The sequence below is a fragment of the Osmerus mordax genome, chromosome 18, assembly GCF_038355195.1.
Source record: "Osmerus mordax isolate fOsmMor3 chromosome 18, fOsmMor3.pri, whole genome shotgun sequence".
NCBI lineage: Eukaryota > Metazoa > Chordata > Actinopteri > Osmeriformes > Osmeridae > Osmerus > Osmerus mordax.
Genome location: NC_090067.1, coordinates 9886439 through 9913196, shown reverse-complemented (window position 1 = coordinate 9913196; position 26758 = coordinate 9886439). Strand labels below are relative to the sequence as shown.

General features: G+C 48.1%; 1 protein-coding gene across 6 annotated transcripts; it reads left to right on the top strand.

The window, feature by feature from the left end:
• epb41a (erythrocyte membrane protein band 4.1a) lies at positions 1-26758 on the top strand. Of its 6 annotated transcripts, XM_067256505.1 has the most exons (26): positions 1-363; positions 1821-2114; positions 2423-2527; positions 2677-2719; positions 3065-3140; positions 3462-3680; positions 4075-4162; positions 4975-5127; positions 5231-5328; positions 5488-5663; positions 5773-5883; positions 6674-6808; positions 7756-7935; positions 8712-8903; positions 9304-9837; positions 10385-10462; positions 10674-10915; positions 11263-11331; positions 11519-11566; positions 12623-12685; positions 14573-14746; positions 20501-20629; positions 20805-20906; positions 21828-21908; positions 22362-22482; positions 25090-26758. In XM_067256505.1, exons 1-25 carry the CDS (start codon positions 1-3, stop codon positions 22458-22460), a joined length of 3852 nt encoding a protein of 1283 aa, XP_067112606.1. In that variant the 3' UTR covers positions 22461-22482; positions 25090-26758. The 6 variants fall into 6 exon arrangements, with proteins under 6 accessions (XP_067112606.1, XP_067112609.1, XP_067112607.1 ...); XM_067256508.1 differs by lacking the exon at positions 5773-5883; XM_067256506.1 differs by lacking the exon at positions 11519-11566.

The window sequence follows — 26758 nt, the reverse complement described above, 5'->3', positions numbered from 1 at the left end:
ATGACGACAGACGAGGCAGAGAGCCAGCAGAAGAAACCGAGGCAGCAGGGAGAGCCGGAAGCGCAGGACCCTGGGCCCTCGGAGCCCCAGGAAGCCTCCCCCGTCGCCCCCCAGAGCCCCGGCTCGCCCTCCCCCGAGGAGGAGCAGCTGAAGCCACGCACCCGCACCTCCGCCGGCCGGGGCCTCTCGCGCCTCTTCTCCTCCTTCCTGAAGAGGCGCTCGCAGTGCGAGGGGGAGGCCGGAGAGAAGGACCACAAGGGGGAGGACGAGCCCAAGGCCCCCATCGCTGACCCGGAGCCAGAGCTGAGGCTGGAGGGCGACGCCGCGCTGGACCAGCACTCAGTCAGCAGTGTGGAGGCTCAGGTACTGTGTGACCTCTGCTCTACCCCACACCTGGGACGACCCAGGACTTGCACTTTAAAAGCGAAAACAAATTGAAGCAAACAGACATGGGTCCAGATCCAGCAAAACAACTGCATCACTGTGGATGTTCACAGTGGTGGAAAGTGTTTTCTTGTCTACCTGGTTTGTTATAATTATATAGAATTTCTTTGAATGCCAGATGTTTGATGACATTCAAATGCTACGCATTTTTTGGGACAATCTCATTTTGTGAATGGGAGACAGATATAGCTTGCTCATTAACATAGTTTACTTGCTAGCTAATCTAGTCAGTTATTTTGCCATGGGTGCCAATGCAGTATTGATTCATTATGTGGCATCTGGATTGGTTAGGACCTGTTTGTAGTTGAGTCAACTATTAACTGGACTACAGCTGAGCCTATAGATCCGATAAGACTAAAGTATTGATCTCAGTCTTTGCTTTGAGCCTCTCGTGAATAATCTTTGAGTGATCTAGGTTGTTACTTTTGGTAGCCTTAAGGTTTATCATTCTTTACTTCTGTTTACAAGAATAACAGTTATATCTTCAGTTACACTTTAAACCTAATATCCTCAAAATATTGTTTCTATTGAACACATTGAGTTCTTAATCTTGAAGGCTTAATTGACTGTTTAGGCACAGACTAATAGGTACCAAAGGACTGTGGTATCATGTTCTGATTGGCCGATGTGAAACAAAGCCAATGCAGAAGCTCTCTTCACTAGTCGTTAGTGTTGAGCCTTGCCATCCTCCTGAGGTCGGGCCTTCACAGAGGGGACTTACTTAGTGTTCCCAGCCCAGCCAGCCATCTCCTGTCTAGCTTATTCTCCAGGGAGACAGTGTAGTAACCTAAGAGCATTGTTCTCCCCACTGACATACTTGAAAGGGATGTTTAAAACGTTTGTCTGGCTCTCTGTCTCTTTGTCTCTTTCTGCCTGTCTGTCTGTCTGTCTGTCTCTGTCTGTCTGACTGTCTACCGGCCCTGCAGCTTCTTATTTCTTACTTATCACTCGTTATTTTAAGACTTGTCTCCATCTTCAATAGCAATGTTTCTCTTTCTTGCTTTTTTCTTTGTTGCCTCGTGAGCTTTTAATTATTTAGCAGAAGAGCCATTGTTTAACTGCCTGTGGTTTAGAGGAGCTGAGCAGTTGACCTGATTACAACTTTTTGGAATAATATCATGAGATCAATGTGGTTTCAGAGTATGACTTTTAACATGTGTGGTTAAGGTATTTAGATATCGATTGGTCTTAGCTTGGTTACTGCATGATGTATACACAGTTTGTGATTCAGCTTAAACTGAAGGCTACAGGACGTGAAACGGTCGTCTGGTAGTCCTTTATCAGTCCAAACATTGCTTCGGCCACGTTGATACCATGTGTCGGGATACATACAGTGAGGCTATGACAATGAAGGCATTGCTGTCTGTGTTTGTCAGCCTGTCCAGGTAGACCAGAAGGAAGACCCTGACACTGAGAAAGAGTCAGAGGACGAGGGGGAAAAGGAGAAAGACAAGGAGAAAGGAGAGGACAGTGAGCAGGAGAAGGAGAAGGAGGAGGACGAGGAGTCCAAGCCGGAGGGAGAGGCCGAAGGAGAGGGAGAAGGAGAGGGAGAGGGAGAAGAGAAGGCTGCAGAGGACGAAGTCAAACCTCCCAAAGCCCCCCGTCGACCCAAGATCATGCAGTGCAAAGTCACATTGCTGGACGACACTCTGTATGAGTGTGAGCTGGACGTAAGAGAAATTAATCAATTTAGAAGTCATTCAAGACACATTTAGTGTGCCATTATCAAACTCATTATCAGTCTGTGTTTATGTTTAACAGCTGCCTAACAGACTGTCAGCGTCCTTGGGGAGAAATACTCAGATTCTCACACTCGCTTTGGGGCACTAATTTGTTGTTCACAAATTAATTTTTCACGCATTAGGACCCAACTAGATGATTTTCATACTTAACAACCTTGGATCAATTCTGGCAAACAGTATCTTGTTGTACAGTATCTCACATACTGGATGGGTAAAATCTTGTTTTTCTCCTACAGAAACATGCCAAGGGCCAGGATCTCTTCTCCAAGGTGTGTGACCATCTTAATCTGATGGAGAGGGACTACTATGGCCTGGCCATCTGGGAGACACCCTCCATGAAGGTCAGTACCCAACAGCCAACACACCATCTCACACCAGCCAACACACCATCTCACGTGCACTCTGCGATCTGAGATCTACCGACATAAAACACCATCTAACAGATCTGATGTGTGTGTGTGTGTCATAATGCATGTCCTCACCTCCACAGACCTGGATGGACTTCACCAAGGAGATCCGCAGACAGGTGCATGGTGAGTTTTTCACCTCAGCTTAGTTGGAACAGTCCTGGGCTGCGTTTCCCGATAACGATGGATCGTAGCAACGATCGAGCAAAAAACGAAACCATCGATATTTCTTACGTGCGTTTCCCAAACATGCTCGTAAGGAGTAGGCTAATCTATGCACTTTCAAGAGTTACGAATTTTCAAGAGACACTTTAGCTACGATGTCTTTAGGAACGGCCTGTAAAACTAAGATTCGTCCTACGATGGATTCTACGATCAACTTAGGCTTACGACGCCTTCGGGAAACGCACCCCTGCTCATTTATGTCCTCATAAGTACGTTTTATCAAGTGTCCTTTGTCTCTCTCTCCAGGCACTACCTATGACTTTACCTTCAATGTGAAGTTCTACCCTCCTGACCCCGCCCAGCTCTCTGAAGACATCACCAGGTAAACTCCACCAACTCACCCCTCCCTCTCCCGTCTCTGTCTATACAAAGAGAAACATAGAGAAAGAAACACCATTACGGCAGGATTGAACAGAAACAGATTTATCACATGACAATTTGCCATCCAGTCCTTACCTGCTAGCTCAGTTCATCATCATAATGAATCCATTTCACCCCGCCTCCACATCCGTGTGCCAGCACTTTTAGTAAACAACTAGGAGGCTTAAACCCTAATTAACATCATCAACTGAGGTGTACTGTAGTGCTTCCCGGAAGCCTGCTGTGACCTCTCCCTGACCCCCCTGTTGTGTTGCGTGGGCAGGTACTTTCTGTGTCTGCAGCTGCGTAAGGACATCCTGGCCAGCAGGCTGCCCTGCTCCTTCGTCACGCTGGCCCTGCTGGGCTCCTACGCCCTGCAGTCTGAGCTGGGGGAGTACGACCCCGAGGTGCATGGGACGGACTACGCCAAGGACCTGCGCCTGGCTCAGGGCCAGACCAAGGAGCTGGAGGAGAAGGTGATGGAGCTGCACCGCACATACAGGTGAGCACCGGCAGGTCGGGGGACGATGGGAGAGACACACACGCTCGCACTGCACCAAGGCCGTTGCAATGGAGTCAACATTGGGGGGGACAAATTATTTTTTTAAATTATAATTTCGGACAGCGTGCGTGGTTGCCTGTCGTAGCGTAGCACATATTTTTATCAATATATTGGGGGGGACATTTTGACCAGATTTGAATATTGGGGAGGGATGTCCCCCCCCCAATATGTATTATGATTACGGCCTTGCACTGCCAAACACACAGTCATGTTTTAGTGGGTGTGTTTGTATGTGCTCAGGTGTGTGTGTGTTCTTGTGTTAGTGTATATGTGTGCTGGATGATCTGGTACGCAGGGAAGCACATGCATCCACTCACCTAATTCCTGTCCACAGGGCGATGAGTCCAGCGCAGGCAGACATGATGTTCCTGGAGAATGCCAAGAAACTCTCCATGTACGGGGTGGACCTTCACCAGGCTAAGGTATAGATGGGGCTCAGATGGCTGAGCGGTTAGGGAATCGGGCTATTAATCAAAAGGTTGCCGGTTTGATTCCTGGCCATGCAAAATGACATTGTGTCCTTGGGCAAGGCACTTCACCCTACTTGCCTCGGGGAGAATTTCCCTGTAAGTCGATCTGGATAAGAGCATCTGCTAAATGACTAAATGTAAGGTACAGTGGAAAGAACAGACACTACCTCCTTACCAGACCTCTCCAATCAGGGATAGGGGATGACAAGGATCTTGAGTACTGTGACATGGTTTAGGGTTTGTGTTGTGTAGAAACTGTAGACCAAGGTAGGCCGTCTGCATTACAGCCATTAAAGCCAAGTCAGTGTTTGTGTCCCAAAAAAGGGACAAACACATGGCGTGTCATATTTGATAGCAGAAAAGGAGGTCAGGCTGTTGGCATCAAACTAGGGATTTAAATAAAATATGGTCCTTATTCTGAAATGGAGGTGCATGCTGCCTCTCAGTGGATGACCAAAGTCATTGCAGGTCAACTGCAGGATAAGAACCATCACAGTGACTCCCTCAGTAACTTCTACTCTCCTTAAATTTCCTTTAATGCTGTTTCTCTCTCTCCTCATTTATCTATCCATCTCTCTGTCTATGTCTTACTCTCTCTCTCTCTTTCTTCTACTCCTTAAATTTCCTTTAATGCTGTTTATCTATCCATCTCTCTGTCTGTGTCTCTCTTCTCTTTCTCTCTCTCTCTCTCTCTCTCTCTCTCTCTCTCTCTCTCTCTCTCTCTCTCTCTCTCTCTCTCTCTCTCTCTCTCTCTCTCTCTTCAGGACCTGGATGGGGTGGACATCATGCTGGGAGTGTGTTCCAGTGGTCTGATGGTTTATAAGGACAAGCTGAGGATCAATCGTTTCCCCTGGCCCAAAGTCCTCAAGGTTTCATACAAACGCAGCAGCTTCTTCATCAAGATTCGTCCCTCAGAGGTACAACAGAATCCTAAACGCAAACCCCTTTGTTCCCCTCAAGAATGAACTGCTTTAGTGCAGAGCTAAAATAGAGCTTGTTCCACGATTTTGTTGTTAACAGATGGAACAGTATGAAAGCGCCATTGGCTTCAAACTGCCAAACTACAAGGCCTCCAAGAAGCTTTGGAAAGTTTGTGTGGAGCATCATACCTTCTTCAGGTAAGAGGTCCCCACTGGGAATGATCACTCCTTAGTTGGCTGGGTACCCTCCCTGCTCACAAACAAGAGCAAAACATTGTGTTTGCACAGAACATCATAACATCAAAACATTGAGGCTTATTGTTGTGGTTCGAAACATCCTGGTTCTCTGCCACACAGGCTGACATCCACCGAGGTAGCTACCACTCCCAGGAAGTTCCTGGCGCTGGGCTCCAAGTTCCGCTACAGCGGCCGGACCCAGGCCCAAACACGCCAGGCCAGCTCCATGATCGACAGGCCGGCCCCGCTGTTCCAGCGCTCGTCCAGCAAGAGAAACTCCAGGAGTCTTGATGGAGGTGTGTGTAGATGCATGTGTGATGCGTGCCTACGTACCTGTGTGTGTGTGTGTGCGCGTGCATAAGAGAAAACACAGATACTACTCTGACTTGTCCCTGTGTACTTCAGCCGGAGGTAAGTATCCTCCTGTACTTCAGTTCACCCGAGCGAGGACAGAAGAGGACGACTGGTTCTGTTTAATGGATGCTGGACGGTTTCCACCCACCCTCTACCCCTCTGGTACTGTGCAGCACAGGGTTGCTGTTCACTCCTCCTGCAGTCACTTAAGCTCGGAGAGGCTCTCCCCTCTGCTTTCACCGCCTCTCAGCCTTGTCATCTGGGACACTCGCTTATGTAACCTGTCCTGATAGCATCTGTTTCACTTTCTGCTTACAACACAAGTCATGAGTCACTGATTAAGCACAACCACACCAAACAGCTTTCCCTACTCCCCCGGGACTATTACCTCCCACCTGGCTCCTGCTGTTCAGCTCCTCTCCTCAACACTTAACCCCGGCCAGCCTCAGTCCTCCCCCTGTGCATGTGCTCAGCTCGTGGCACAGCAAGGCCTCCTAGGGGGCTTGTGGTCGACCCTGCCAGGTCGAAGCTGACCTGCCGGAGCCCCGACAAGTCCATCACCATCTGGCTGCTTACGCTTCCTTTTCCAGGACACGCCTCCTCGCCGCGCACCAATGCGCTGTGTGCGTCTCCGCTGTGCTTGCTGTCGTCTGCAGGCCCGCCGGTGCTGAGCTCACCGCGCGGCCCCCCCGCTGTGTGCTGACTGGTGATAATCCTGAGTCTAAGAGCACAGCAGGGATTCCGCTGCTACACAGTCATGCACTTACACTACACTTTCTAGCGGGGGGTGGGGGTGGGAGTGGGGGCTTGCTGTTCAATTCCCTAATACTACTTTGCACCAAAACGTTACATCATGCTTTTCAGATCTACCCGTTTTTTGCTTTCGTGTAAATCGGAATTGTTTTCTTTTCTGAATTGTGTTTTTTGTGTTCACTCGCTGTGTGTGAGACAGTGACCACTCCCCTGCCGCCTCAAACTGCCGGTTCATTCATAAAAGAGCCAGGAGAGTGGAGGGAGGATTCCAACATCACGGCAGACGCCTCCTCCTTCATCTTCCTCTCCTCCAACCCACGCCCTGCTCCCTCAGGTAGCCAATCAGAGCCCCTCTGGGCTGTACCGACTCGCCCTTCACACCTGCTTGCTTTATGAGTCCGCTGACCTCATCATGACCTCTACAACCTGACAGATCCCTGTGAGAGCCCAGTATTGTCATCGATCCACCCTTGTCTGCAACAGCAAAAACACCCTGCCAAAGCAACAACTATTATTCCTTAAAGGAGAGCCAGCTTAACCCAAGATAGTTGCCTCAATTGACTCTTGTTGCCGTGCCAAGACACACTCATCTGTGAGATAAATAACAATAGCTGCAGGGTCAGTCTGATGCATGTAAACATGCAAACGAACCAGCAGCTGTTCAGAAACCCAGCGCGCCCCTCTGCTGTGGCTCATTTCACAGTAAGGGCCCCTGGCATTGTTAGACCATTCAACTGAACTGAACGCTTTGCACATACAGTAGTGGTTGCTCATCAAGCCAGGGCTTGAGGATTCCCCGGAGCTGTGTGTGCGTGTGTGTGTGGTTGGCAGGGAAATGACCCATAGGATCCCAATTCACATATGGGAGACTTCATAGAGTCATAGAAATGCTTCCCATGTCTGTTTTCCATGTCTCAGTTTAGCAGCATGTGTGTCGTTGTTTCAGTGAGGGTGAAGCTACAGAATGCTGTGGGTTTTTATCCTCCTAATATCTATCTGAACAGAGCATGTCTGTACATTTAGGATTATGAGACAAACTTAATTGTCAATGTACTGCTCAGTGTCTCCACCTGCTGATAGGTCAGTAGCACAGTGCTAGTCTTACAGGGTCCTGCCAGAACTGCATAGAGGGAACAAGTTTGATCGATATTGTTGAAGACAGTTGTCTCTATAATGTATCCCCCCTGCGTTTTATACTGTGTCTTGTGATCTAAATATGAGAATGTTTTGGCACCATAGGTGACCTGTGATTGACAGTTTTCCTTCACTGTGTTGGTTTAGTCTTGTCTCAAGCCAAGCGGCAGCACCGTCCAATCAACGAACCAGCACAGTACAGAGAAAAACCTCACGTCACCACGGTAACAGGGACGAGGAGCTGGACTCATCCAGAATTCACAGAGGAGGATGATTGGTTTGTGTTGCTGGATCGCACCCCGGTGCGCCCCCTACAGGTCTCCAGAGGTAGCCTCACCAAAACGTACTAATCTGTAATTCACATGCAGTCCAGTTGCCAGCTAACAAGACCAAAAAAAACTCACTCTTGGTTCGACTTATAAGCTTTGACTGGTATAAATAGTGTAATGTATTCCAAGTAGTGCTTCACTGTTTTTCAATCTTACAAGATTATGTTGACGTTTGTCAAAATTCCCTGCTAATTTGAAAACAGGGAATTTGCACCCCGTCGTAATTTGAACCTGCTCCTCGCTCACAGTCAACACTAACCTAAGCTTTGATCAAACTGGGATCTAATTGTGATCTGTGTTCTGTCCTCGACATGTACAATCTTCTCTGGCCTGTTTTGACAGACCGATCTTTGTCACCGACCTACAACGCCCTTCTCTTCCCTGCTAACAGCCAATTTATACTGATCGCAATGAGCGTGATGGAGTTACCCTTTTAGAGAATGCACATTCCTTTAAATGAATGCTCTAATCCTCCACATAAAAGTTGCCACCAATTTGCAATAGACGCTAGTAGCCCATGTGCTTGGATAGAACTTCCTACGAGGGCGGAACCTCCCAGAAATATTCTAGAGTGCCGCACAGTCATAGCGGAGCAGTTCCTGAGCGGCACTCAAGAACTGCATTCTCCACGTTATCTACACATCCATAGGGCTGCTGTAGCTCCTGACATAGCTTAGCAGGTCTGCAGACGCGAGCCCTAGCGTACTTGCGGTCACTATACATTGTCCTTAAGCTTGGCTAAACAGTCAGTGAAGGATTTGTTTGTCTCATCAGCCACGCGGGTCTGGCATGTCCCAGTGTCAGGCTCTGCTCGCACCCCTCCCAGAATGGTGCTGAAGATCATTCATAACTCTTCCACCAAGAGAATCAGGTTTCTTGAAGCCCCACCTAAACAGACATGGGTGTGGATCTCAGAAGATGATTGGTTTGGGCTATTGGACCATGTCTGTGTGATCCCTCTTGAAGGTACTGATTGTTTTAGCCAAGCTTTGTTGCACTTCCTCATTTGAACGATACGATAATGCCAAACCTAACTTTGGATTGTTCAGCTTGCTCTGTGTGTGTGCCACCGTGTCACACACACATACTTCACACCTCAGCTTAAAGCTTACAACGATATAACAGGCTCTCGCAATATCCCAGGTCAATGTGCTGGAGTATCAAGCTGACTAATTACTGTGCTTGTTGTGAGATTAATAATATCGATGAATGAAAGCGTCTTGTCACACTGAGAACTGTCTCTCTGCAGACAAGCCTCTAAATTCAGAGAACCCGCAGACGCTTGTTTGAGTTACAGATTTCATCCTCCAGAGAGTTCTCTGCTCCTCTCCGACTCCCCTGAGGACTCCTCTTTCTTCCATGCCAGTCGCCCCTACGAGGAGAGCCCCACCTCCGGCCTATCCCAGCGCCGCTCCTCCTCCTGACACGGTACCAGGTACCATCCGCAGGGCCTCCCAGCGGAGGCGGCGGGCTGCAGAGGAAGGGGGGGGAGGTGGTGGTGCGCATGTAAGGAGCAGCCCGTGGCCTGCAGACCCGGTGGAGGACACACTGCTCCAGACCCTGCAGGACCTGTGGCTGTGTCACCAGAGCGTCGCTCAGCTGCAGAATCAGTGGAGGGCTGTGAGCCACAGCCTCAGGGAGAAGTGGGAGCAGGCTGCCCGGCAGACAGGCCTGGTCCCGGGGCAGGACTGGGGCCTGGAGACCAAGAGGCTGGCCTTGCTGGAGGAGGAGGCTGGCAGGCTGCAGCAGCAGGTGGAGCTGGAGCTGGGCGGGACCAGGAAGAGGACTAGGGCTCTGGAAGAGAAGATTTGGCAGCTCCAATCCTACGTTCAGAGGCAGGATGACCTCTGGTATATCCTGCTCGACCTTGACCCTCCCAGACCTCTCACCTTACCTCCAGGTACAAGAAATAAAACCGCATTGAAGCATCACCTGGCCTCCACAGACCCTGGCATTTAAACAGCGAGCAGACTCGGGCTATTTTTGTGATGTCAAGCTATATGTCTGGATTATGTGGCTTTGCTTTTGTTTCTAAGGAGTGCGTTCCATTATCAGTCACTGCCCTGGGCCTGTTTCAAGTGCTCAATAAAAATCAATATGACATCCTGTGGGAGACAATCAGTCCCATTCCTCGCTCTGCTGTTATGTGCTCCTCTCTCCAATAGGGTGGGAGGACAGAGGCTTAAAATAACATATGGCTACAGCAGAGAGAATAATGGCTCTAACTTTCTCAAACTTTCACAAGTCAAAAACTTCTTCCCCTGTATTTACACTCAGCTTTGCTCTTTGGGAAGTGCGTCATGCGAAGGAGCTTGTCACGACCAGCAGAGGCTTCGCTACTTAACATGGTGCTGCTGCACTGCACGCCAGGCGTCTGTGCGGAGCTTGGGACACCAGACACACCAGACTGTTGTGCTCTCTCTCTGATTGGTTGTAATTCTCCTCAGTGTTAGTAAAGGATGACTGGTTTGAGTTGTTGGATCGCTCTCCTCCACCAGAGCCCGGCCCCTCCCTGATTCCCACAGGTACTGACTACTACATGAGGGCAGCACTCTGGCCTGCATGTGGGATGTTTTAATGTAGCAGTGTGAATGTATGTGTGTCATCCAACGGATGAATGTCGAACTGTCACAGATTTAGTTACTAGCAGAGTTTGGACTGTTGACCCCCCTCCTGTTCCCCCTCCTGTTCCCCCTCCTGTTCCCCCTCCTGTTCCCCCCCCTGTTCCCCCTGTAGCCATGGCATCCACCCCGGATAAGAACACCCGCCCCGTCAGCGCCCCCATCATGACCCCTGTGTCCCCGGTGGAGGCGGCCCCCTCCCCCGTGACCTCCGCTCTGCCGCGGGGCGGGGAGCGCCGGCAGGCCTCCACCCCGACGGGACGGCGGTCTCGCTCTGCGGAGAGGAAGGCTGAGAGCCGTGTGGCTGGCTCCACCAAGACACACAGCCCCAGGCCTGAGTCCACCCCAGACATCAAGGTATTATACACACACATGCACACATACCAACTCAGATATATACAAGTCACCTCAAACACATCAAATATCTTTTTCTGTAGTAAGTCTCTTCTCTCTTCACAGGATGTAGGTTATTCCTCTAGTGTAATGTGTCTTTGTCATGAACTGTGTTGACTTTGGTTGGGATATACCTTTTGGGAAACAGTAGGACACAAGCTTTCGGGTGCTGGGTGTCGTGGTCGATAAACATTCCAGAGAGATCTAGCTTTTACGTTTGTGAGGGTTTGGCTTGCCCCAGTGTCAGTTCTAGCTCAGTGGCGCCGCCCTGCTGGTAGCCCCGTGTCTGAGCTGTGTCTGTGCTGCTGCAGACGGTGGCCAGGAGAGAGCGGAGGCACGCCCCCGCTGTCACAGCCACCAACGGAGAAAGGGAAAGAAAGGTTTGTGTTCAGGTCCCCGGGCCTGACGCATGACGGGGTGCATGGACTGTATCGCTATACGTGTGTCTGTTTGTCTAAAGCATATGAAGTACAGTACAGTACTGAAGGGCTGGGGTTGGGGTTGATCTAGAGTACACAAGCACTAACGCGCACATGCCTCTCTCTTCCCTCCTGTGGGGGGGAGTAGCAGTCGCCCCGAGACAGAACCAGCACGGAGATGGTGCGAGTGAGGAAGGTTAGAAGTCTCCTCCAGTCAGTGTTTCTGCATGAGGAGTCACCATTTTAATCTGCGCTTCACTTGCATCGCTGTTGATTTGTGTCCTCGTTTGGCTTCCCTAACCATTTTTACATCACTGCAATAGTTTATTGACAGTACATTGTTATTTGTTGTAATTTTTATTGCTCATATTTTGTTTATGTGGCTGTTTGTACTTCTGCCTAGCCTTGTATATCTACTGTTTGTCATAGCTATACAAGAATGTGCTATTGACGTACCTCTTTCTTGAGGGCTTACAGTATGTGTTCAAAGGGATCAAAGACTTCCTTGGACAGTGACAGCACTGAGTTTGAAAAGTTTATTTTCAGTTCTCTTCTGCACTTTTCTTTTGAGGAGCAGCTACAGATATGCATTATTAACCAGGAAGTTCCCTCCTTCAGAGAAAATACAGAACCAGTGCCAGCCAAGGAACTAGGAAGTGAGAAATACATTCGATGAATGAGAATCTTTAGCTTTAGCAGAGGCAGTGGACGTCAGGAAACTACAGTACCCAGACTCTGCACACTGCTGTGAACATTCATATTTACAGTAAAAACTGTCGACAGCTAGCGTGTACCACATTTATAGCATATTTCCAGTGCAGGGTTACATTTACATTGAGTCATTTAGCAGACACTCTTATCCAGAGCGACTTACAGTAAGTACAGGGACATTCTCCCCGAGGCAAGTAGGTTGAAGTGCCTTGCCCAAGGACACAACGTCATTTGGCACGGCCGGCAACCTTCTGATTAATAGCCCGATTTTTAACCGCTCAACCATCTGACTCCCCGGTTACCTGATCATCCTTCTGGATCAGCCCACCACACTGTCTGTCTGCGACCAGAGTGAACTCAGCCTGAACCCTACAGGATGCTGCACCCTGATCTCAGCTGCACTTGTCTCATAACATTGTGATTTGAGCCATCGTCACTGTGGATGCACCCACAAGTCAAACAGTAGCAGTGAAATGACAATGAATTGCACTCCCACGTCTGAGACCAACCAAATGTTTCCTTTTTTTGTTGTTTTTCACAGAAAAGAGCTAAGAAACTTGAGGGTGAAACTATTTATATCAGACATAGCAATTTAATGTTGGAGGTTTGTATCAAATTTCGGAAATGTCCTTTTGCTCTTTGACTATTGCGGCATGTACTTTCTCTCTCTCTTTCTGCCCGCACGTCAGTCTTCCTTTTTTCTTTTCTGCATTGATGCCTGTTTCTCTGTCTGTCTGACTGTACACCAGCTCGTATTGACGCCTATTTCTTTCTCTGTCTGTAAACCGTCCATTCAGTTTAACTCTACAGGCTTGGCATGCACTATATTTCTGTCTCACTCTAATGCAAGTACTCATCTTTCTTTGGCATTACTACTTTCCTAATCTTCATTTCCTGGTTGCATTTTGCTAAATATATGATTGGGAGTCCTTCCTCTCTCACTATCATAGCCTCATACACTTGCCAATCAGTAAATCTGTATTGGTGCAACTGCCAAGTCATTGGCCTGAGAGAATGTGTTTGCTTCTTCTCATTTCAGCCCTTTATTTGATGTTGCACCATTTTTACCCTTTGATGTTTGAGTGCTTTATTTATCAAGCAAAGTGTTATATTTTACACCACAGCATAGTGTTCTTGTACCTCCAAAAAATACTTATAAAAACTTGTAGGAGGAAATTCACCTTTGATCTCCCCAGTCATATATTTACAGGTGGTTTTGATGGCCAGGTTAACAATGTTGCCATTGTAATTTCCATATGTAGCTACAGTACATTCCACCAACTTCACGGTGACTAACCAGAGACCTGAAGACCCCCCACACACACACTTACCTGCAGTCCTCATGATCTTCTGTCTAACTTTGTGACGCATTAAGTCTCCCTTCATCTCTTTTGACCTGTTTATGATGTGATGGTTGATCCCCCCTGGCTGTGTGCACTCAGAAGACACTCCTTCACCCTCACATGCACGCCCATACACACGCTCTGTGAAATGGTCACCTGGTCGACCGAGCTCCTTTACATCCACCTGTATTCAAGCACGAGGGCATGGTGCTTCTACAACCTCACAACTCAGCCGTGTCTTTGGCCGTTTCAAATCAACGTTTCCGCTTGCTGCCAAACTAAAACAGCTGTCGCCTTATGAGAAACCGGGGATGGTTGACGAAACGAAATTGGCATGCTTCAGGAACCAGGCGACCATTTCCCGGTTGGCAGAGAGCCACACAGATGCTCTTTAGGCAGGCGAGGCGCCCACAATTCTCCTCCTGGGCTGGCTCACACGGGCCCAGCCTGATCTGGTCCAGACTCCTGTCCATTGAAAACGCCATCCAGTGCTGGCTGGCAGGCAGATGTTTCCTATGAATACTCATTAGACAGTAGACTTTATGCCTCTAATCACGTCTCTCATGCTGCAGATTAGTAACAAGCAATTACTCAAAATCTGGATGTCTTCTCCTGCACATGAATATGGATAAGCACAACTGTAGTTGATGGATCTCTCTGCACTTAGCAGAGATTAGGTATGGGGAGAAAGGAGTCTTGTCTGTCCAGAGAGTGTCTTGTTGTTTGGATGGAGGCCTGCCTCCCCTTCAGAGGGGCGTTGCGTCTCTCTGGAAGAGAGGCATACCTCCTCAAACAGCATTAGTAATGAGAAACATGATGTTGCATTTGTTTGGTTGAGCGGCTGTTTTTGTATTCATCATTCATCACTTGGGAATAATGACAGATATTCTTTCCCCAATCCCCTCCAATCTGGGTACTCTGGCCCTTTCTGGTTGTGTCTTCCCCCGCCTTACACACTCCCCCACTCTTGACTTTTTCTTTCACACTATCTATACCTGTCTGTCTTTTCTCCTACTTTTTTCCCTTCTTTTCTCCTCTTTTCTATATTCTCCCCTTCTCCATGTTCTGTCTCTTTACGTCCCGCACTCCACTTCTCTTTTTTTCTCTTTCGGCCGTCCTACCCCCCCCCCCCCCCCCGCGCCTCCCAGGATCTGGATAAGACCCAGACAGAAATCATGCGTCACCACACCAGCATCAGTGAGCTGAAAAGGAGCTTCATGGAGTCCGTGCCAGACCCCAGGCCCAGCGAGTGGGACAAACGCCTGTCCACCAACTCACCGTTCCGCACCGCCAGCATCAACGGCCAGCTGCAGCCGGACGGGGTGAGTCCTGTCCTGGGAGGGAGGTAGAAGGACAAACTGGATACTTGGATACTGTGAGATGTTTAAGAAATGCTATTCAGAGCTGGCACCAGTTTAACCATAGTCTCTGTGCAGTGTCTGTGCTCTCATTGTCCATGGAGAACACAAGAGGTTCTTGTGTTGTGTCACTTGTTGCACAGCGACATTAAACAATATCTTCCACTTGGTGGTGCTATGGTCTTCTCTCTCATCATTGAGTTAGTTTCGATGCAAATCTGATCTCAGTCATCAGAGGAAGCCTGTTGACTGACTCACGTCTTGGGCATTTGTTAGAATAGGGTCCCTTGCTGAGAACAGATGGGAAAAACACTGTGCGAAGCCACATTTACTGGAAATGTGTACAGAAAGGTGCAGTAGATTTGGTCAGTTCAGCTCTCACTTTGTGCACATGTTCAGTATGTAAAGATTCTGTGTGTGTGTGTGTGTGTGTGTATGCAGGTGAGGACACCCACCCGTTCACCTGCATACAGAGTAGTTGGTGGCATGTCAGAGGTAAAGGTACTCTAATTTGGTATTTACTAGCAGGGACTGCAGTGAGACAAAGCTAGCGGGCGTTTCTTTATGAGCCAGATAAAGAACGGCCTGCAGCGTGAATGCAGCTGGAGGGCTGTGGGCTACAGGCAGGAAGAGTATCTGACCTTCTTCACTGGATTGCGCTCACCCCCGCGACCTCATAGGCGCCTTCTTCTAAGCCACGCCCCCCTTTTGACCCCCCCCTTCCCTGCCCCCTCTCCACCGCTCAGCTCCATGAATGGCTGCTGCCAGCTTGTCGCCCTGCTTGATCTGCCAACAGCATGGCTGGGTTTATCCCCGAAACTGAAGCTGCATGACTGTGATGACTGTGATTTTTCTAAGTGACTGAAGAAAAACCAAAAGAGAAACGAGTAGCAACAGCAACGGCAGAAAAAAAACTGACCCCCCTCCTCCTCTTCATGTCATTGTCTTTCCCCCCCTATTCTCCTTCCTGTATCTATCCCCCACTGGGTGTCTTATGTTTTATGTTTTCTCTGTCTCCCCCTTGTCTCTCTTTCTCTGCCCTTCTTACATGCCGTCTCTGTCCTTTCTCCTCTCCCTCCTCTCCTTTCAAAGTCCTGCCCCGGCTCCCAGTCCACTCCACCTCCTCCACCTCCTCCACCTCCTTCACCTCCTTCGTCTCCCTCACCCCCAGCCTCACCCCTGCAGCCGGAGGGCGACACGGAGGACCAGAGTGCAGCTCAGGCCGCAGGCCAGCGAGCTCTCACTTCTGCCCTGAAAACACAGTTTCTGTCCCAGACTTGAGCTGCCTGGAGCAGCCTGAATATCCTGCCAGTCCCTGAACAGCCCCCCCACACACCCTGGAGGGTCCTCCCAGTGCCAGGCTTTCTCTCATCTAGAGTTCTAGTCTTTTCATGTCCAGTGACTGCACTTTTCATGAGATGTCACAGCACAATTTCTATCCTAACCAATGACAAACAGTTCAAGGTCATTACATCATCGGGCATCAGTCTGAGAGCCAGAATAACTCAGTTGAGTTGAAGTCACCTGAACTTGTTATCGCATGCAAGACATTTATAAAACCACAATATTTTTCTATCCTCATGGACACATGGAAAACAGATACATCAGTCTTTTGACTGACCTCTGTGCGTCTGACATGCTATTCTAGACATTTCTGACACCTCTACAATTTCACTTGTCAGACAAGGCAGTGAGGATGGCACATTGTGGTCCTGCCTGCCGTTCCCAGGCCCGTTTCTATGGCGCTTCTCCCCACAACGGTGTGTAAGAGGCCGATGCACTGCCAAAATGGGTTGCACTAGCTAGCATTTTTACCTGCCAGAGAATCCCTTTCCATTCTCCGCCGTGGAGCAGAAGGCCATAAAAACCACCCAGCCCTCGTTGTCCTTCTCCTCCTCCTCCACTGCTGCCCCAGGGGTCTCGCCTGGTGAGACCACCCTGGACACATCCTCACTGCCCCGCTCTGCTCTGACCTGGCGGTCAGCCACCGCCAGATAAGACCCACACATTGATCCGTAGCTCTGATTCGGACCAGAGACTTATTTAACACCCCGCCCTCCAGGATTCCTCCTCAGCCTGACATCCCTCCTCTGTTTAAATGACAGGAGGACACTATCCATAACCATCCCAGTGACTCACCATCCTCCTACACGTCCCCTCCCTCCCTTCCTCCCCACCTCCCTCCCTCCCTTCTCTGCCCCTACCCCTCCTTCTCCTCCCTCACGCCCTGTCTGTTGGTCATTCCCCACACGTCTGTTCATTGTTCTCTGTCTCTCTTGGTCTCCCGTTGCTGAGCACAGCGAGGGAAGCGTCCTTTGTTTGCACGGCAGGTAAGATTTCTGAGGGGGGCCCGAGGAGCAGGGGGCCGGCCGCTTCTCAGCCAGGACTTCCTGGAGGAGGAGGACGAGGAGGAGGAGGAGGAAGATGAGGAAGAAGAAGATCAGGCCCGAGGGCCCACTGTGAGAGTGTCTATCCCCATGCCAGAAGAGGAGTGGAGCGTGACAAACCCATGCCAGCTGTACCCAGCCAGGCTCCCGCAGTCCCCCATCTCGGTCCTCCTGTCGGGCCTGCTGGTGATGGCGCTCACTTTCCTGTGGCTGGTGTTCATATGAGCCAGGTCAGAAGAGCAGCGCCCCCTTCTGGTGACCCCACGAAGGGCACTCGTCTGTGGAGAGAGTTTTGGGTCGGACGCTGGTTTCCTCTCTCTCCTTTCATCCTGTCCGTTGTTCCTTACTGTACCTGCTTCCTTTCCTCACATCCTACGCAACACACAAACCACACACACACACACACACCAACACAGACTAGAACATGTCTACTGAGCATTCAAGTCACTGAAGGACAATGTTCCACTAAGGTCCTTCTTTCCAGTATTTTTCAGGAACAGATGAAACATTATAGGCGTCTTCGACGAGATACTTGAGTCCCTTTTTTTAAGGACTCAAATGACCAGTATTCGACAGGGAAAAGCCAACACGAGTCACATGGTATGACAGACTGGACTGCTTGTGTTAACCTGTTGCTCTACTTCATTTTCTCTCCTCTAAGACTCTTCTAAGTCTCTTCCCTCAGCGCCTCTGCCATACAACTCTAGCACAGTGCTCTGCTGTAGAAAAAGATTTACATACTCGATACTGTCACTAGCTACACATATATTTGGCCAACAAGTTGACAAAACCTCTCCAGGAATTCTAAGCATCTCTCTGCGATAAAGCAGATAGCCATTGTTACCAAGCTTTACAAGAACTGTGTTTATATTTCACCAGAGGCAAGCAGGGTGAGGAGAACTCTCCAACCTGGTTGAAGAGACAGCAAAACAAATGAGTTAATATTATTATCAACAAAGTTATGTAACTAAAATGGCCTTAAACTAAAGCTGATGCACTCCTTAGACATGGTGTACTTTGTTTACCCGAAATCTCTACTGGTTACCAAACAAAAAAGAACACTGGTTGCTAAGCGTTGCACTACAGTTGATAGTATGCCACTTCCTTTGCTTGCTGTAAATCTAACCTGCGTGTTGTAACAATCACTGCCCAAAGAGGGGGTGTGAGAGAATACTTTAGATTGAGCTACATTTCATACAGTTCAGGTGTATAAAAAGATTTAAGTATAAAGAGATATTTCAACATTGCCTGGTGGCAGCACATGTTGGTTGATTCTGGTTGACACAAAAGCAAGATAACTATGTAAAAAAATCTTATTTTACACTAACTACATATTCTAGCTTATGTGCGTAAGGTATGAAGCCATCAAAATGATCTTGTACTCTTCAAGGATCACTCTTGACTTTGTAGCAAAGTTGCACTGAGACAGGAGCAGGGACTGTAATAGTCCAGTAGATAACCTCCAAAAGAATGACAATTGTTCACTGTCATGTTTTAAAGCCTTCAAAAATGTTTACTTTGATACACTGTACCCTATCAGACAAGGGTGCTAAAGGCTTCCAACAGATCTATTGGTCGGTGCAAAAACCCTCTCAAATTAAGAATAAAAGTGACCATTGACCTAAAGCTTACGTACTGGACTATGAAGTATGTGGACACTACTCTGGGATAGAACTACAGTATATGTTTATCAATCTGAGTGAGGGTGCACAGTACATGCACTGTATGTATATATGTTAGTATGTGTGTCTGTATGTGTACTTGTGTGGGACCTACATGTTGTATACTGTTGAGATTATCAGAACATCGTCACTCCAACGCAGCAAGCCTGGAACGTTCACTGTGACACAGCCCACAGGAAATGAAGTCGTTCTGTGCTGATTAGGCTTTTTCTCCCCCTTTTTTCATTTAGTACGTTCGTTTTTATTCTCTCGTTTTTATGCTTATTTCAGTGACGGTAATTTGTTGGAAACTTGGTGGCAGGTGTCACTGGCCGGTATAAACAAATAAAAGCACCTCATTAGGCATGTGTATTTTTGAAATTTGTGCTGGATTTGTAGGCAAACGGATTTTGTTGTGAATAACTGCTTAAGTCAGCGCCTGCTTTTCTTTCCCTGTACTTGTAGGAGAGCAGAGTTGTCATTGGGATGACTCATTCATCAGGAAGTATCTCTAGGGGAGGCCGTCCTGGTGTTGAAGTGCAAATAGTCTCTTTATCTAAGAGGAAACCCTAATATTTGATCAACTAATTGTACTGTCATGATAGGGATCATTTTGCACAACAAGAAGAAAGGCCTTTTAAAACTAAAACGTAAGCAGTCTGTACAAAATCAAGCCCAAAAATCTAATGTTATTTGTATTGGCTGTTTAAACGTGGCAAGTCTTTCATAAAAAGCCCATAGATATCATCAGCTGAGACCATCAGATATAATATATACGCCACTCTCCTTTCAACTGTGGAAAATTCAATTCAATATGTGAACAGCTTAAATCAAATGACTTTTTTTCTGGTACAGTGCCCAGAGATGAAAGATTAAAAAGCAAAATGAAAGTAATTCATGATGCCTCTGCTCTGCATAATTTGCATCTCTGAGCTGGGGAGTGTTGGTAATTGGCATGCCGTGTCACCAGGGCCTGCTTGGGGCTTGATCCTCCTCTCCCCATTCCACAGGGGGACTTTTATTATGAAACTCACACATCTCGACCCATTGAGGGGGATGTCAGCTTACTGGTGATTGATCACATTCTGCCTCTGCCTCCAACCCCCTGGGAGCTCTGTTTTATTCAAGGCAATTAGTTTTTCTCTGTTGACAAGATTTTCCGCTCAACTAAATTGTTTGCTTTTTTGTAAAATACGTTTTAATTTTTCTGCATTAGATGAAGAAATATGTTGGTCCTACACTTGCCGGGATGTTTTGTTTGAAAAGGCAAACACCCGACCTGCATGGAACAGACAGTATTTCCTACATTTCAATAGTTCTGCACAAATCCTTTCCTTAAACCGCCTAGATACATATGAATGGGAAAATGTGTCCAAACTTTTGACTGTTACTGTATGGCTGGGATTAGTAGTTCTGTTTTGGATGTCCATTGGCTAATATGAACCTGAATTTCTTGACCAGGAAGATCAGTAGAGCCAGGTAATTGTGGATGATTACCAGTAACTGACTAGGGATATGCTGTAGACTGTATAGGCTTGGTGAAATGAGAATCATTTGAGAGGATTACAACTCTACTTGGTAATGATTATGCGATTACATGAAGGCACAGAATGTATGTGATTGTGATGCCTGAAAACCTCTTATTCACTGAGTGTATGTTCCCCTAACAGAGCCCTGTGATGAAGACGCAAACCATCACTATCTCTGACGTCACCAACTCGGTGCGAGGCACAATAGACAACAAAGAGATCCCCATTGTGCACACCGAGACCAAGACCATCACATACGAGTCAGCACAGGTACAGCACTGCATCCTGACATGCCTCTGGAGACTTCTTCTCCCCCTCCCCTTCTTCCTCTCTATATCTTGTTTCTTTGTCTCTCTCTCCTCTCTGCTTCCCTAACTTGCTCTCTCACATTTGTATCTCTGTCTCTCTCACCCCCCATCCACCTCCCCCCCCCCCTCCTCTGAAGCCCGTGGACAGCCTGGCAGAGCGGGACACTGGGATGTTGCTAAGTGCCCAGACCATCACCTCAGAGACAGTTAGCACCACCACCACCACGCAGATCACCAAGGTAACCCTGTCTCCAGCGTGCGAATTACAGGGGGGCTTGGGGGGGTTTGACCCTCCATATTTAAGACTTGGACCCCCCCAAAAGAGGTAAAAACAACAGGTCGGGGGGGTCGATACATTTATATATCGTTCTTACTTGTAATCGTAAATATTACTTTACGCCCTGGAGAAGAAGTTGACCCCCAATTGTTTTTTTTGTTTTTTTAATTACCCTTTGATTGTTATTGTATAATTCGCCCTCTGCCTGTCTCCCTTCTCTCCTGTAATGCACTCATCACAGCACAGGCCAGAGAGCCAGGTGCTTCCCCATGGCAACAATCAATAGCAGTCAATAGAGGACATCACCGCAGAGCTGTAATGAACTTGTGTTTTATATCAATCATGTCATTGGTATTGACTCAGCATATTGACTTCTTGATTTTGAAGCCAGCTCGGACTAAATTATTGTTGGTTAGCGGGGCACTTGTTTCAATACCTCATGGAGAGGGACCTTGCCTGTCCAGGGTTAGGGTCGCTGGTAGCCAGCTCTGTGTCTGTGGTGTGTTTATTTGGGACACGCCCACAAACAAACCAGCGTACCCGAGCATGGGGAGCGGTAGACACAAAGGCGGAAAAAACAACCAACACACAATACACAACCCCCAGGGTTGTAACAGCTCTTATCTGCTTTTGAATCCGTATCTGTTTTCTGTGGAGCTGTTGTTGGATGTGGATGATTATGTGAGAATGAGGGCTGTGGAAGTGGAGGGCCTGTGTTCTCTGCCTTTCTTCATCCCAGGACATCCATTATTCCCTTTCCTCAACCATGTTTAAATATCTCTGTCTCTCTGTATTTCTCTTTTTCTCTTTCTCTCCTGTGGATTTCCCTCTCTGACTGTGTCTCTTCCTTGTGGATGTGTCTCTCTTTCTCTCTGGATTCCAGACAGTGAAAGGAGGGATATCAGAGACTCGCATCGAGAAGAGGATTGTCATCACTGGAGACACTGAGATCGATCATGATAAGGTGAGCAGGACACCAGCTCCCAGCTCTGCATCAGCTCTGCATTAGCTCAGCTCTCGGTGTGGGCTGGCAGGCCTTTTCGTATTAGTTAAGAGAAACATTCATCTTTCTTTCAGCTCGGAATGAATCGAATTGTTATTATTCCACATCTGTTCCACATCTGAGAAATGTGATGTAGTCCCAGTCTGTGTTTGTTGAGGGGAATATTAATCACTTTGTCCTCAGTGTGTGTTGCCCTGTGTGGTTTGTTTAATTCATTTGGAAAGAACAAAAATATATATACACATCGCTGGGTGTGTTTATTTGCAGCTCTGATTTGTCTGGACTGAATGTGTTTGCAAATGAAGTAAGCATCGCCCGCACGCAGGCTTTCTGTTTCTATCATACGCAAATCTGTTTGAATAGTAACCCTGGAAACCCTTTTTCCTGTCTGTCTGTCCCCCCCCCCCCCCCCAGGCTCTGGCTCAGGCCATAAAGGAGGCCAAGGAGCAGCATCCAGACATGTCTGTCACCAAAGTGGTCGTGCACCAGGAAACAGAGATCACTCCAGAGTAGGCCCCACCACACCCCAGCCACAGTAAGTTTTATACACACACACACACACACACACACACTTAGACCTCCAAAGCACCCTTCTCTCTGTCTCTGTGTGTTCTGTGGTTGCCTCTCCATTCGTCACCTGGTATTTCTGTGTCTTTGACCTTAGTTCTTGGTAGATAGCCTATTCACCTGCCAGCATCATCTTAACAACATGCTCACGTTATCTGTCCATACCTCCCATCAGCGGGCCAGCCTCAGATTACACACCACTGCTCTGGATCCTCCAGTCTGACAAACAACCCCCTCGCCCCCTCCCTCCACGGGCCTCTCTGGGAAACAGATTGGAATGGAAACCCCAGAGAGAGAAAGGGAAATGTACTGCCCTGCTCTGAGCTCCGCAGTAAATCCCTCCCTAGCTGTGCCTGTCTCCACGGCTCACAAACACACACGTCTCTCTGCGGCGTCACCCAGCCGAGCCTGATGTGTTGATGTGGCCAGATATGGCCTTTATGTACACAGGGAAGAGAATGCCACAAGGCTTTGGTTTTAATATGAGCTCGCTAAAAGACGTGGAACACGGAATTGTTTTGTTCCAAACAAAGTCTTGATGAGTGGAGGACGTTAATGATAGCAGTCTCCAGTCTGATTACTCCACTGAAGCCATTACACACTTTAATGATATGCTAAGTGGTCTAAGAGAGACACACAACACCACATGTAAAACGATAAGAGGATAAATGATAATCAAGGCGGGGGATGAGGTTTAAATCAATGGTTTAACTGCTCAGTGGCTAAATCTAGTGGCCGTAAAGCGCTGTGCAGAGGAGAGGAGACAGGGGAGGTTTCAAACCAAACTGCCCGTCCTCGCAATTTAGCATCGCCGTGAAACGGCGAGTATTTTCAGTTTACTCGAGCATACTCCAACATGAAACAAGGAGTCGCTGCATGAGGTCTGTAAACACTGGTGCCCATGTGGCTTTAATTGTGGCGTAGTTTGTGTGAGTTTGTGCCGCCAGGCTGGGGCCTCTTAGCCAGCTGCCAGGGTGGTATGCACTGTATACACAGAGTACCCCCCCAACACACACACCCCTCCCTCCCTCTGCCTCCTCTGGAGGTTGAGTGTGGCACCCCCCTCCCTCCCTCTGCCTCCTCTGGAGGTTGAGTGTGGCACCTCCCTCTGCCTCCTCTGGGGGTTGAGTGTGGCACCCCCCTCCCTCCCTCTGCCTCCTCTGGAGGTTGAGTGTGGCACCCCCCTCCCTCCCTCTGCCTCCTCTGGAGGTTGAGTGTGGCACCCCCCTCCCTCCCTCTGCCTCCTCTGGGGGTTGATCAGGCAGCGGGGCCCTCCTGTTATGTTCCCCCCGTGTCCCGCCTTGCGTCCGTTCTAGCCAGCACTGCTCTTGTTCTCACACACGTTAAATCAACTTCACTGTGTTTACTTCAGAGAGGCCTCCGAACATCGCTCGCATTGCTCCACCCTCCTCCTCTCCACCCTCTTCCTGTCCACCCTCCTCCTCTCCACCCTCTTCCTGTCCACCCTCCTCCTCTCCACCCTCCTCCTCTCTACCCTCATCCTCTCCTCTCCACCCTCTTCCTGTCCACCCTCCTCCTCTCCACCCTCCTCCTCTCCACTCTCCGCCTCTCCACTCTCCTCCTCTCTACCCTCATCCTCTCTACCCTCATCCTCTCCACCCTCCTCCTCTCTACCCTCCTCCTCTCTACCCTCATCCTCTCTACCCTCATCCTCTTTACCCTCATCCTCTCCACCCTCCTCCTCTCTACCCTCATCCTCTCCTCTCCACCCTCCTCCTCTCCACCCTCCTCTCTACCCTCCTCCTCTCTACCCTCATCCTCTCTACCCTCATCCTCTCCTCTCCACCCTCCTCCTCTCTACCCTCATCCTCTCTACCCTCATCCTCTCCACCCTCCTCCTCTCTACCCTCATCCTCTCCACCCTCCTCCTCTCCACCCTCCTCCTCTCTACCCTCATCCTCTCCACCCTCCTCCTCTCCACCCTCCTCTCTACCCTCATCCTCTCCACCCTCCTCCTCTCCACCCTCCTCTCTACCCTCATCCTCTCCACCCTCCTCCCCTCCACTTCTCTCCAGTCTGGATGGTCTCCTTCTCTCCCTCTGTCTCGTTAGCCTTATTCCCCAGACATGTTTACCATCATTGTGGCATTAGGGCGGTCAGATTCCTATATTAGAAGAGTTGCGTCAGTGAAGTACCAAGTGCTTGAGCGGTGACGTGATCATGTTTGGTCCCAGAGTAAAAAATGTTCCTTCTAGCCAGCCTTTGATTAGGATCCATTTAAGTGGTTCATATTCTCCCTAGTAGGTATGGTTACCCTTAAGTCTCAAAGTAAATATAATGTCATACTTACAGACATACTTGCAGTGTCAGATTGAGATTGATGCAACTCTTCTGATATCAAGCAAAGTAAAGCTCCCGGGTCTCCGCTTTTATTAGGATTTACTGTTTGAGGAAAACATTGGAGCATGTTTAATCCACTCAATTTCTCTCACTTTCTCTCTGTCATTCTCTCTCTGTCTCTCTCTCGGTCATTCTCTCTCTGTCTCTCTCTCTGTCTCCCGCTCTCTCTCTCTCTCTCTGGCTCTCTTCTTTCTTTTGTCTTTCTGTTTCATAGCTGCCAGTGGAAACAGGGCACCAGGAACAGAAACACATGCAGCTCTTGCCCACCCTTCCCCGATCGTGTCCCCTCTTCTACACGTTTACCTCAGAACCCCTCCCCCCATCAACACCCCCATCCCCAACCTCACTGCCTTGGACAGACACACCAGACCAGATCTTCTAACTGCCAAAACCTGAATGACCGAACGACATCAAACTATCTTTTTCTAAGTGTAATGAAGTTAAAGAAATAACATTATTTGACTTTTTCACCTCTCCAATTTGTCTGGAGATTTTAAGGAAATTTCCGAGGGCATTCGATCTTTTAGTCATGTCGAGACTTTGTTGATATTTTTCTATGGCTTTTCTTACCGCTGTAATTGGTTATCAATATCTTCAAGTTTTGAGGGAACATTCTGGAAGGCAGGATTGTGGGTGATTGATCTGAGACTCTCCACTATCACAAAGATGAATTCCTCTTCAAGTTTAAAACACAACTGAGTTTGGTGTCATCTCTTGTACAGTAAAAGTTTATTTTATTTTCCCCTCTCAATGTCAAAAATATTTTTTCAATTTAAGTGTAAAAAAGATTGATCAAAACTGGGGGGGACCTTAGAGTGTTTCTCCTCTTTTGAACGTAATTATCTGGTGAATGATATTTTCATAGATTTATTATTTTAGTTGTCATTGTTGTAGTCAATCGAGTAGCTAAGGATTCAGGAGAAGGAAGTGTATTTAAAAAAGCATAATTTCATTCATTTATTTATTTTCATCTCTGTCTTACTTTTGTGAAAGTGTCCAGCATTTAGATGACCCGTCTATTCACCACTGGTCTATAGTAACATGTTTTTGTATTAGGTCACATCACAGAGCATTCCAGTCACCAGCTACAGCTGGGTTTTTTGGTGGGTGGGGGGCATGGCAGAGGCAACTTGATGTCCTGCATTCATTTGTATGTATTTCTACTTTTCTACCAAAGGGGGCAGTGTGTACGCATCCACAGAGAGGAACAAGCATAAAGCATACAGTCTTTCTGCAGACAGTTTATCCATGCCAAACCCAAACAGGATTGGGATTAATTAGGGTTGATGTGATGCAGAGAGCAGCCATGATGGGTGACAAAGTAACTGATAAATGAGAAACAAGCAGCAAACAGAGACCCACATGACAGTGGATATAAACCTTTCTAGAGATCTCTGTACGTACAGTAGCCATGATGCTAGCAACTGAAGTTTGACAACATTTTTGTAAAGATTTCTATTCTTTTTACCTTTTATCTTTGAGATGCAATGATTTGGATGAAATGAATTGACCCACAAGTGATGTACACACTGTCCCTTCAAGCATTACCGACATTTAAGCTAAAATGACAGACAGCACATACAGTTTGTAAATGTTTGGTCTATTTTAACATGATGCTTTTATAGTACAAATAGTATTCTGTACAGAAGCCGATGTGTTGTAGTTCCTTTGGCGTGTTGTCCTCTTAGCTGTGGCACTCCCTTTTCTGCATTAGTCTGAAATGAGAGTTGAGACCAGCAAACACAGGTCCGTAGCGCACTTCCTCTGTCTCTCTCACTCTCCCTCCCTCTGTCTCTCTCCCTCTCTTTGTTTCTCTCTCTGTGTCATCACTGGAGGAGATGATGTAATAAAAGAGCACCAAGCACTGAATAAAAACAAACGTA

Coding starts and splice junctions, on each gene's coding strand:
- epb41a (XM_067256505.1), top strand. CDS start 1: ATGACGACAGACGAGGCAGAGAGCCAGCAGAAGAAACCGAGGCAGCAG. Junction 3,141..3,461: donor CTCTCTGAAGACATCACCAG/GTAAACTCCACC, acceptor TTGCGTGGGCAG/GTACTTTCTGTGTCTGCAGC. Junction 4,163..4,974: donor TGGACCTTCACCAGGCTAAG/GTATAGATGGGG, acceptor CTCTCTCTTCAG/GACCTGGATGGGGTGGACAT.